The following is a 12,260-nucleotide window of genomic DNA, read 5'->3' as shown; positions in this document are numbered from 1 at the left end:
GGGAGCAAGGCCGGGGGTTTCAGAAGTGGGGTGAGGCATTTTTGGTGACATCACATAGACAGAATAAAAATCATATGTGGGGGGTTAGCATAAGAAGCCTTAGTATGTACATGAAAAGATTGTAAGCCACCGGACCTAATCTGAAGCACTTGCTATCCAGATCAAATCATTTGTAAATTAGATACCACATGCAATAAAACGGGCCACTTGCAGCACAATATTTATAAATGCCTTCTTTAGTTTTCTTTTTGACTAGTGATGGTGTTTAAAAAGGAAAGAAAAATCCAATCCTCCCACCCTTTCTCCTACCTGCATGGCAGTTTCAGAAGGTAACAGATAAGGTCCATAAAGTGGGCTATTGTGATATAAAAATGTTCCTGTGTTTTTGTATTAATCTTAGTATGGGTCTAGCTTGTTTCTGGAACAGGGAGTCCTTTCCAGGCTCAAGGAGAAGCGCCTCCCAGCTGTTTGTATTGCTATATTTCCTGGGCTTACTTCTTGGGTTTGCTGCGTTGCAATGCCATCAATCATCGCTTGGGAATCAGGTAAGGACTAACCATGTAGGCCTCCTTAAAGAAGTAGTACTGCTGAGGAAAATCGAGGCAGAGTTTACTTTGTGGGTTTTGGCCATCTGCTTGATTGAAGCTGGGCACCCTTGGCTGTGGGCTTTCCCTTTTTCTCTTTGAGTCACCTGATCTCACCACTAATGATGTCAAAAGTGGGTTATGAGGTCAGAGCCAAAAGACCTAACTCAGCTGGAAGACCTGAGGAAAGCAGTCAAACCTGTTCCTTTCTTCCCTGGATTTCTCCTTGGTTGCCAAGAAAGATGCGACTCAAATTGGACTTAATGTATGCTCACGTTAGATCTGGTCCATCATGTTCTGTTAGATCTCTGATACTGTAAGCGGCTTGCATGTTAGGTAAGGCTCTTCCTTACTCTCCTATCCCAATGTGACATTGCAGGACAGTCGAGAACTAGCATCCATTGAGACACTTCAGCTGCATGGTATTGCCAAGCGCTCCAAAGTGTGTTGAGTTCCTTGTTATAGCATCTCTGTGCCTTTAAGCCCTTGCGCTCCATCTTGTGAGACCCCTGATTTGCATGTATGGTGCTACAGCTAGAGGTTGTACAACACGTTGCTGTGATCAGTCTGCAAGAGGAAGCCGAAGGGCATCCATTAGTTAAACTAAACTCCTGCTTTATATGGACAATTCTGGCTCCTTTCCTTGCTCCTAGGTTTGGGCCCACAGGTGTAGTTTCTATGCTTTGTTGTAGGGAGTCAAGGGCCTAGGGAGGTCCCACGGGTGGGGGGAGGGGCTGATTCAGCACAGAGATCATACTGGTGTGGGAGGAAGGGGGCCAATTCAGCACTAGCCAGGCCCATTTGGATTGTCCCTTAACCTGCCCATTAGGACATCCTGTAATAGAGAAGCCAGGGGATCCTGTGCAGGTGTGGCTTGTGATATTGTAAATGGAACAAGCAGGATCATCTCCGAGTAACTGTACTGTTTGTCAGATCATCACAACTGAATAAAGTTTATGGTAGTAAAGTTTACGGTTGGAACACCGTCCAGAATCTGGCAAGTTTTTTGACAATCCAAGGGCCTGGAAACCAATCTTCCCTCTTGCTCAGGAATTGACCTGCACCCACAGCCACCCTTCTGATAAGGACATGGGAAGAAAGCGATGTGTGTTAATAGTAAAGTGCCATCATCACAATGAAGAGGGTTTTTTGGGGGTTTTTTTTTCCTATAATGCTTTAGCACCAGATTTATGGTCTTCAAAGGCAGGGCTCAGGATTGTGGCCCCTGGACAAGGATTGTTGCTTCAATGACTCTGGGCTGAGTGTGTTGGCAGGGGGGGATATAAAATAGGGAAGAAAATTCATGAGTACAGTTAATTGTGAATGAAAATTTAGGGCATCAAATTCCAGCCCTAGTTCCAAATGATCTGGAAACCCAAAGGAATGCAGGAGGAAATTACCAGACCAAAAAAACAAGACTTCAAATAGGAATACCAATAGGCGGGTTATACATTTTATAAATATATACATTTTCATACCGCTGCATCAAATATCTTCTCTGTACCCAGTGAGCCAATCAGTGTGAAAGATAACTTACTCCTGTTTGAATAGATACAATCTATTAATCTATAGACATTGTTTGCTGAGTGCCTACCCTTAATACTTTAATCTCTGTGTAATACAATAATGTAGTAGTTCTTGGCATATAAGTACTGCTTGGTGTGCTGAGTCTGCCTGGCTGCTTCTGCCTACTGTGCCATTGCAGATCCTGTAAGTTCTCCAGTCCCCATCAATCACTTGTATCCATCCCAGGCAATGCTTGAGTTCTGTCAATGTGCTGGTTAGCAGCACCTCTGCTGGAAGGCAACTCCTGGCTTCCACCACTCTCTCAATAAGGAAGTATTTACTCCGAGCCTGCTGCCTTTCATCAGCACATCCTGACTCCATTGCTTTACTGGGGTTTAGTTGGTATATCAGTCCTGTAAGTACAGATGGTGGTGGTGTCTGTGCTAGCTAGAGTACTGAGGATGCCGGTGTCCCTAGATATTATCCAGAATTTATCAGTATGTGAGATGCTGATTATAATAACACGGGCTTGCCCGTCTGTAGCCGAGTGTATGTAGTGTAAGTGTGAATTCAGGAGGTGTGACAATGAGGGCGAGAGATATGCCAAAGCATTTTTTTTTTTTTAAAAGAGAGTTCAACGATTCCCCATGGGAAAAGCACCAACCCTTAAAAGTGACTTCAGCCAGCGTTTAAAGTTATGGGAAAGTTGTTAGAAATTATTTTGTTTGTCTTCTGGCGTTCCCCTCTCAAAATATAAACAAGTTTTAAATGTGGCAAAGTTGCTCCCTTAGGAGGTGCTGGCAAGCAAGTGACCGTTCCTATACTTATGCCAGCTTTGGGTAGGAGCCAGATATATTTGGGGCTTGATCTGTGAAGGCTTTCCCAGATTTCAGACATCAAAGTGCAAGAAAATTACTAGTCAATTATCCTCCCCCCCCCCCCCCCCCCCCCCCCCCCCCCCCCCCCCCCGAGAAACACTGTCTGATGCAGCCCCCACACTGTAATGCAAACTTGACTTCAGTACAGACATTCTAGTTGAAAAACAGAACATAGAACACACATCGATTGTTGCTTGATGTCATAATCAAGTGAAAAATAATTTTAAAAACCTTCAAAATTAAAAAAAAAAAACACATGCATGCTGTCCCCTTTGGCTTTGCTTCCACATGCTACACAGTTGGCAGGCTACCTGGAGATATTTGACCCATGGTATATTTATAATTTGTGAAAAAACAACACCCCAATTTGGATATTCAAGGATGAACTCCTAAGTGTATAGTCTCTATATGTTGCAGATAAGAAGGAATTATGTTTAAATATATTCTGTGGGTTTCTCGTGATTTGTGTTCACAAACTTTCTATGACCTGAAAAGATCTTGAGCCCATCAATACCATCAGTAGAGGGGGATGGGGGCACATTGATGTTATCCTGAGGAGGTCCTGAAGGTCCTGGGGCAAAAAATCAAGTCAGTTTGGCACACTTTACTGCGCCCTGAGAAGGCACTGCTGTTGCAGGAGGAGGCGCTTCCTGATGGCCTTGCAAACCTGAACCAGATTTCAGTATCATCATAAAGATGTATTGTTGCCTGGTATCCAGTCATCACTGACTGTGTGCTAAATGGAATGTGAGCATGGTTGACAATTAGAACTGTTACATCAGTGACCTCTAGAAATGTCATAGAATAAAGCAGGACTCTAGAGGCACAGCAGCATTCAGGTCTGAACCAGGATCCTGGCCCAACACATTTCCCTTACAATGGGCACCGTGAAATAGCCATAACAATTTGCACAGGGGCCATGCCACCCAAACAAGATCTCATGTCCCTTAACAATCATGATCACGTGAGAAAACCAATCAGGGATGGCTGCCAAGGGTGCTTTTCAAGCCCGGGATCTTTCCTGCGTGATAGCTTCTGGAAGGGAGAAGAAAGCTGCCTGTGCACTGTCACAGTTTCTAACGAATAGAAGAGCTCTCCCAACTGGGTTTTACCTCCTTCCGCAGCCTTTAGTCAATAGAATGTCTCTCCAAGTTGCTTATGTTTTCTTCTACAATGTCTATAGTCTGGCAGCTAAGATTTAATGCTAAAAAAAATGCAGAGAAGTAAAGATTAACAAATATGGCAGCCGTACTACTTTATCCGAAAAATGTAGAGTCAAGCATTTGGGCTGCAAAAACCCAAGAGAGCATCACAGTCTATTGGTTAAGTTTCAGATCTAGGGGTGATTCTATCTGATGATCTTAAGGTGGCCAAACAAGTGGATAAGGTGATGGCAAAAGCCAGAAAGATGATTGGGTGTTTAGGGACAGGAATGAATCAAAAGAAAAAGCACTGTGATATTGCCCCATATATAAGTCCCTGGTGAGATCTAATTTTAATACTTTCTACAGTTCTGGAGACCGCACCTTCAAAATATAAACAGGATGGAGATGGTTCATGGTTACAATAGGGTGGCTACTAAAATGGCTGTTGTCTTCATTGTAAAGTATATGGGGACAGACTTAAAGGTATAAATATGTATATCCTAAAGAAAAGGCAACACAGGGGAGATATGACAGAGGTATCAAAACACAGATAGTGGGACTCTTTCAATGGAAATGAGACTTTGGAATGAGGAGTCACAGGATGAGGGTGAAAGGGAGTAGAGTGTGGAGTCATCTAAGGAAATATTTCTTTATAGAAAGGGTGGTGGATGTGAGGAACAGCCTCCCAGTAGAGATGGTGAAGACAAAGACATTATCTGAATTCAAGAAAGCAGGAGATCTCAGACGACACTCTAGAGATTGCAGAGCTTAGCAGTTGTTTGGATGGGCAGACTAGATAGAATTTTCTCATCTGTAAATTCAACCAAGAAGATAAAAAATATATTTTCTTTAGTCATTTGCCAGATAATGTCCCAGCATCAGCCAATGAGAATAGGTGTATACAAATTCATAGGTGTATACAAATTCATAGATTAAACGCTCATGGTATTGGCAGCTAATACTGACTCCTTTGCATGCATGGTCTTGTACTTCTAATTTCACTTTAAAAAACAGTTTCTGCATGTCATAAGGCAAAACCTTGGCTGGCTCATCCTATCCTCCAATGACCAATAGTCATCTGGTAACTCTACCAATTAATGAACACCCACCTGATAACCTTATTTGTAAGTATATCACATCCCAAAAAAAGGGAGTCATTATCTATGTTTTAGGTTTCAAAGGCATTTTACTAAGTTTTGGATGACTTACTGAACAAACTGTAAAGAAGAATGAAACAGTGGGGTGGCCATTTTAGTTTCCTAGTCCTTCAGCTCCCAGAAGACACTGCAGGTGATGATGAAATCTTGGGGACAGGTACCTGTTAAGAAAGGGAGTAATTTGTCAAGCTGAGAAATATGATGACATTGGAAAAGATTCCTCCTCCATACTTTTTGTCAATGATTGGAATGAATATTCATTTACAGAAATATTCTTTTTAAAAATAAAGTATTCCCTTTCATGATCACTTTTTTAGGATGTGCTTAACATATTGTCCATTATCGTCAGGTCTTGAAAGAATCAGCCTTCAGCTTTCTTTACCACGGAAGGGCCTCTTGGTGGAAAATGAATCCATCTTCCTCTAGTCTGCCTCTCAGGAACTTTCAAGTATTAGCAAAGGTGCATCAGCAATTATCAGAGTATAATCTAAATACTGTAGGCCACATGTAAATAGATTTTGTAAACATAATAAAATTATTTGTGTACAGATCAGGCTTAACTCCTGTTCCTTTGGCTGACAGGGAGCATCAGAGTTCCCTAGGAGGTAGGAAGTCCCAGCCATCAAGGGTTCCGACTCTGGAAGAGAACTAGGGTATGGAACATTTTACCAGTGGATCTAAGATTGCAAACTGATCTTAAGTTGTTTAAAAAAGCACTTAAAATCTGGTTATTTGAGCAGGCATATAAAGCAGGCATTGGCTAAAAACTATCTCCATGTCACTTATCACAATCTCTTAAAGACTATTTTACTTAAACTTGTACTTTTTTTTATTGATATATTGATTGTTCTTATGACTGATTTGCTTACCACATTTAACATTATTTTTATAGATTAATTTATTTAACTGATTTATTAATTGTTCTTATAATGATAGGTTGATATTATGCTTTTATGTTTTTATTACTGTCTTCTTATTATTTTTATTATTGTTTATATATTTTATCGGAATACGTGTATGTTTTTGAAATGTTTGTAAACTGTTGTGACGGCTAGTCTAAACATCGGTATATAAAAGCCTAACAAATAAATAAAAAAATATCCACTGTGTTGTCACTGTGGTGCCAGACTAGAAATACAAAGAGGAATTAAAAATGGGTGAACACTCCAGACAACTATAAACAAAAGCTCATAGTATCTTAGCATCACATCTTTCTCCTCACCTGTTGTCAAAATGGCATCAAGCAGGACTGAGACGGGTTCTGAATAGGCTTGAAGCCAAAGGTGTAAGAGGAAGCCTGACAAATTTTATTGGGCAATGTAAGAAAAAAAATGATGGACTGGGAATTTGTGTATGTCTGAGAAAATGGAATTAATTTTTACAATGCCAAAATAAAAAAATATAATGGTGGAAACACTTGTGAACTAAACCAATATCTATTTATCTACCTAACCTAAACACATTCATGAAAAAATGAAGGCTTATAATCATCAGTATCTCTTATTCACATAGATGTCTCATATAATAAAAAATATTTTTTGAAACTATATACTGCTCATAAAAGATGCATCGATAAGTTGAAAGACTAGCCATTGTTTCAGATAAAGGATTTCTGCTGTTAATGCAGCATGATGATAATTCATCTTTTTTGAGGAGTATCTTGCATACACGTTTTTGTTATATGAGAGCGGACCAGTTGAATGTTCATGATATTATTTGGTGTTGGGCATCGACACTTTAGAATTACCATATCTTTTAAGTGCAGTATATCATTTCAAAATATACATTTCAGTATATTGGACATCTACTCTATATGAATAAGAGAGAAATTAGATTGTAAACTCTATTGTGCAGGGAATGTCTTTGTATGTTTTTACAGCACTGTGAATGTCGTGTAACGCTATAGAAATGTTAAGTAGTAGTAGTAGCAGTAGTCGCCTGGTGCCTGGCTCTAGGCAACATACAAGATAAACGTGCATAATATATTTCCCTTGTTTTTGTCTGTAATTTACTTAGAAATTAGGTTGGCTACCCCTCCTGTTGGAAATTTTGATGAAGTCATGCCAAAATTTTTTAAATGCCTTTGAGATCTAAAACAGAGAGTATGTCTCCCTTGTTTTTCCTATAGTTATAAGGCTATCAGATGGGGTTCATTAATTAGTAGAGTTACCAGATGACTACTGGTCATCAAGGATAGGCTGAGCCAGTCATGGTTTTGCCTTATAACATGCATAAAGTAGGATTTTTTACAAGTTAAATTAGATGTACAAGATCATGTATGTAAGGAATCCTTACTAGTTGCCAACACCATGTGGGTTCTCAGCTCTAACCCCACTGGCACATAGGAGGGCATTTCCCCTTTGAATAAACAGCACACTTCAGTGTTATGAAGTATTGTGTATTCTCATTGGCTGATGCTGGGGTATTATCAACTATCAAATGACTAGAGAAAATGAATATTTTTATCTTCTTGGTTGAACTTACAGATGAGAACGTTCTATCTAGTCTGCCCATCCAAGCAACAACTGGTTGAATTTATAGAAAAGTGCCAGATTAATAGCCACAGAAGACTGAAATCTCCTACTTATCCACAGACTAGTTATGGCATGAGATGCAGCTGTAAGCTGTGCTATGTATGATGGTTTCACTCTTATTCTTCATTTTTTCACGAGTGTGCTTAGATTAGATGGATTAATAGATATCGTTTTGGTTGATTTTACAAGAAGTCAATAATGGTTAGTTGGGCTGGATCTGTGAGCAGCAGAAATGGATTGTTTGTAAAAGTCAATAGAGTGATTTCCCTAATTGATAGCCACTTTTTATCTGCTTTTGCAGGGTGTAGTCACATGGAGGGCAGGCACTAGAAGTTAGCAATGGTAAGATGGATGTTCCAGTGCAGCTCATTATACAGCGTCAGGGAAATCTAAAGGCGAAAGGCTCACCAGGTTGGTCCAGCGTGTCGAGAAATGGGGACAGGTTTTACGATGAAACTCTGAGGATCATGGACGATGCAGCCTCCACCATACAGTCTGCCTGGAGACGCTACAACATCAAGAAACTAATTTGTTCCGGATGTGATTTTATCGAAGAACCAGCTAATTGGGAAATTTACAAGAACAGACGGAGGAAGGGACTGATAAAAACGGATGCTGATTTAATTCAAGCTAAATTTCAAGGGTTTAAGGCCTTGCAAGATTGGCAAATCTCCGCCTCTTTTCCCCATCCAGTACAGAATAAAGGCAACCAAGTTCAGCATGATGCTGCAGTAACAATTCAGTCTTATTACAGAGGATACAGGACAAGAATGGGCCTTTTATTTCTAAATCATGCAGCCACAGTTATTCAAGCTCACTATAGAGGTTACAGGATAAGAAAAGCTTTCAGAAATATAAAGAAAGAAGCTACTATCACCCAGCTGGGCTGGGGAGCACATCAAGGAACAAAGAATCCATCTTATCCTAGACCCACCTCCAAGCCTACTCTATTCTTGTCACAGGATGAACATCCTTTCCTACTTTTCATGCCATGTTCCCCTAATGCAAGTGCATATAGTTCTAAACCCTGTTGTCTGCAAAGGCACACCGTATGCCTGAGACCTCCTTCACTTAGAGAAGACAAAAATGAGGCATGTGGGATGCCCCAGTGCAAAAGACCAGGAGAAACAGATCAGGTCAGAGTGGGCATTGTAAAGTGCTGGGATCAGTGTCCACCTCCAAGGAGAAAAGAATGCCGCATTCTTGAGGGAATAGGGATGGGCCCTGTTTATCGGCAATACCCGCCCTGCCCAAAACTTCCACCACAAGGGCCTGCGAAAAAAGTGGATATTCCTAAGCCACTCAATCAGTCAGCAAGGCAGTTGTTCTGCATGTATCCCACTGTTTCCAAACCACAGCCCTGTAAGGATAGAGCCAGTGGCAAAAAGATAATAGCTGAGAGGCTCACGATATCTGCTATGCCTGTGACTAATCAGAGCAGCCAAAGGAAAAACTTTGCTTACAGTGACTGTTCAAAAGACAAGCTCTGCAGAATTAGAGAAATTATTCAAGCTGGGGAGCAGGATGGGCAGGGTGAATGCAATGAGCAACCTAAGCTTTCCAAGACTAGAAATGACATTTTGCTGCTAAAAACAGAAAGCCTAGCATCATATGTTCCTCAGAGGGGACAGGTGGATGTGCCAAGGGTGGGACCCTATCTGGTCCAAGAAGAACATAACATTTGTCAAAACCCAAGACAAGATGCGGCCAATTATTTCACTTGGGAGAAACCTACAAACAGATACACTGTGAATTTTACAAGAGACCCTTATGCTGAGCCGTCTATAAATCAATGGCTGAATGATAGCCCAGAAGCTGCTTTTGAGCAATGTGGTAGACCAATACAAGACACCCAGAGGAAAAATAAGGCAACTGCCTCTGTTTTTCAGGAAGCTGTGAAATCCATCTCTGTTTGCCAGAGCACTGAACCATATGAAAGAAGAGTTTTCAAGACCAGGACATGTTACCAGCTAGAGAATGGAGCTGCCATCACCATCCAGGCAGCTTGGAGAGGGTACCTGGCAAGGCTGGCCCTGAAAGGACGTCATGATGCAGCTACCAAATTGCAAGCCATGTTTCGTGGCTACATAGTTAGGAAAGACCTAGTAGATTCTGGGGTGCTGGACAGTGAGGGCTGGCAAGCAAAACAAATGAGGTACGAGAACAAAGGACCAGATGTTGTAATGGAGGCTTGGAAATACACAGATAGGATTTTTCAACCAAAGGGCCCAAGGAGCACTGATAGCATGAGCCAAAGAGCAACCTACTCCCTAATATTCAGAACCTCTGGAAATGACGGAACCAGAACATGAAAAAGCTCTGCTGTTCTTGAGATAGTTCCTTTCTTTTTGTCTGCAATTTGCATTATCTCAATAAACCTTTCAAACAGCACATATGAATGGCTAATAAAGCCGTCTTATTCAGAGAAAGGCCAGGCTTTCTCTGAAAGTTATGTCATGGAAAAAGAGAGCTGACTGAAATTATCATCTCCCATGGTCCAGGTGTTAATAAACATAAAAACATAAAAAGTGCCATGCTGGGTCAGACCAAGGCCATCGAGCCCAGCATTCTTGTCTCCGACAGTGGCCAGTCCGGGTCACAAGAATCGGCAGATCCCAAAAGTAAATCTGTTCTTGTTATTCTGTCCCAGGGATAGCAATAGCTTTCTTTAGTCTACCTGGCTGAAAATGTTTTATGGACTGTTCCTCTAGAAACCCCGTTTTGGCAACAGATTCCATAGCTTGGAAATGGACTGTGTGAAAAGTACTTTCTATGATCTGTTTTAAATCTGTTGGTTGGAAGTTTCATGAGGTGTCCTCTTGTGTTAATATTATTTGAAAGGGTAAATAACCACTCATGATTTCTTAAACTCATGTCTCCTCTCAACTGTTTCTTTTCCAAGCTGAAGGGCCCTAAGCTGTGTAGTCTCACATCATAAGCGCAATTCCAATCCCTTTAGCATATCTTTTACCCTCTGCACCTTTTCTAGTTCTTTGAGATGCGGTAACCAAAACACAATAGTCAAGGTGTGGTCGCACCACAGATTGATACAGAGCCTAAATATGATATTGTCTGTCTTATTCTCCATTCCGTTTTGGATCATTCCTAACATTCGATTTACTCTTTTGACCACTGCCACATACCGAGCTGAGAATTTTAATCTTGTCCACAAGTACTCCAAGGTCCTTTTCCCGTCTGGTGACTCTCAATACAGAACCCAGCAATGCGTAACCTGTAGTTGAAATTATTTCTCCTTCACTTTGTACTTTTTCATATCAATTTTCATCTGCCATTCAGATGCCCAGTCTCCTAGTCTCACAAGATCCTTCTGCAGGTCCTCGCAATCCATGGGTGTTTTAACAACTTTGAATAATTTTATGTCATCTGCAAATTTATTTTTGAACCTCTTCGTTTCTAACATGAATAGACAGCAAGCTTCAAATATTTATGCAGTTATACATTTATACAACTAAAAAGAAAGATCATCACTAAATATTAAAGAAAAATAAAAGAACATTGTCTGAAACAGCAACAGATTAACCCATTTAAAAAAATAGGCATGGTATAGCATTTCAATAATGTAAAAGAGAATAAATAGGCCAGAATATTATGGGAGTCTCTGTTTAGTGGACCCTTGGGCCGACCTGCTGGAGACTGGGAAAGGTGGTCAATGTCTCTAATGAATAGCAGACCGGGAGGCAGATGTTCAGGCAGGATGTAGATGCTCTTTACCCTGGAAGCTGGTACTCCCCCAGGAGGAGCCCGTAGGAGCCCAACCGCTGGGACTTAGGTGGCTTCACCCTTGGAAGCCGAAGCCCCCCCAGGAGAAGCCCTTAGGGGCCCGACCGCTGGGACTTAGGCGGGTTGTGAATCAGGACTAGTATCTGGAACCAGACTAGGACAGTAGCAATACTGTAACTGGGCTCAGGTTCTGGAACCAGGCAGGAACTGTAGCAAGACTTGGGTACTGGAACCAGGCAGGAACTGTAGCAGGATTCGGGTACTGGAACCAGGCTAGAACTGTAGCAGGATTCAGGTACTGGAACCAGGCAGGAACTGTAGCAAGACTCGGGTACTGGAACCAGGCAGGAACTATAGCAGGATTCGGGTACTGGAACCAGGCAAGAACTGTAGCAGGATTCAGGTACTGGAACCAGGCAGGAACTGTAGCAAGACTCGGGAACTGGAACCAGGCAGGAACTGTAGCAGGATAGCGGGAACCAACCAGGTACTGTAGCAGGCAGGCGGGAACCAAGTAGGTACTGTAGCAGGCAGGCAGGAACCAAGCAGGTACTGTAGCAGGAATGGAGCGACGAAGCAAAGCGAGTCACTCCGGGGCACAGCGCAACAGGAAACCGGGAGGCTAACCCATTGCAAGGCAAAGACTGGATGGCCGCGGGCCGGCTTATCAAGTGCTGCGGCGTCTGACGTCAGGAGTTGGGCGGAAGTCACCACT

General features: G+C 41.8%; 1 protein-coding gene across 3 annotated transcripts; it reads left to right on the top strand.

The window, feature by feature from the left end:
- The first annotated feature begins 756 nt into the window (after positions 1 to 756).
- LOC115098053 lies at positions 757 to 10,188 on the top strand. Of its 3 annotated transcripts, XM_029614351.1 has the most exons (3): positions 757 to 920; positions 5,853 to 5,923; positions 8,106 to 10,188. In XM_029614351.1, exon 3 carries the CDS (start codon positions 8,152 to 8,154, stop codon positions 10,114 to 10,116), a length of 1,965 nt encoding a protein of 654 aa, XP_029470211.1. In that variant the 5' UTR covers positions 757 to 920; positions 5,853 to 5,923; positions 8,106 to 8,151; the 3' UTR covers positions 10,117 to 10,188. The 3 variants fall into 3 exon arrangements, with proteins under 3 accessions (XP_029470211.1, XP_029470210.1, XP_029470212.1); XM_029614350.1 differs by lacking the exon at positions 5,853 to 5,923; XM_029614352.1 differs by lacking the exon at positions 5,853 to 5,923 and having other exon boundaries at positions 770 to 849.
- The last annotated feature ends 2,072 nt before the right edge of the window (positions 10,189 to 12,260 follow it).

This window comes from Rhinatrema bivittatum, chromosome 8 (genome assembly GCF_901001135.1).
Source record: "Rhinatrema bivittatum chromosome 8, aRhiBiv1.1, whole genome shotgun sequence".
NCBI lineage: Eukaryota > Metazoa > Chordata > Amphibia > Gymnophiona > Rhinatrematidae > Rhinatrema > Rhinatrema bivittatum.
The sequence above is the reverse complement of the archived record's forward strand: the minus strand, read 5'-3'. Positions and strand labels throughout refer to the sequence as shown.

Coding starts and splice junctions, on each gene's coding strand:
- LOC115098053 (XM_029614350.1), top strand. CDS start 8,152: ATGGATGTTCCAGTGCAGCTCATTATACAGCGTCAGGGAAATCTAAAG.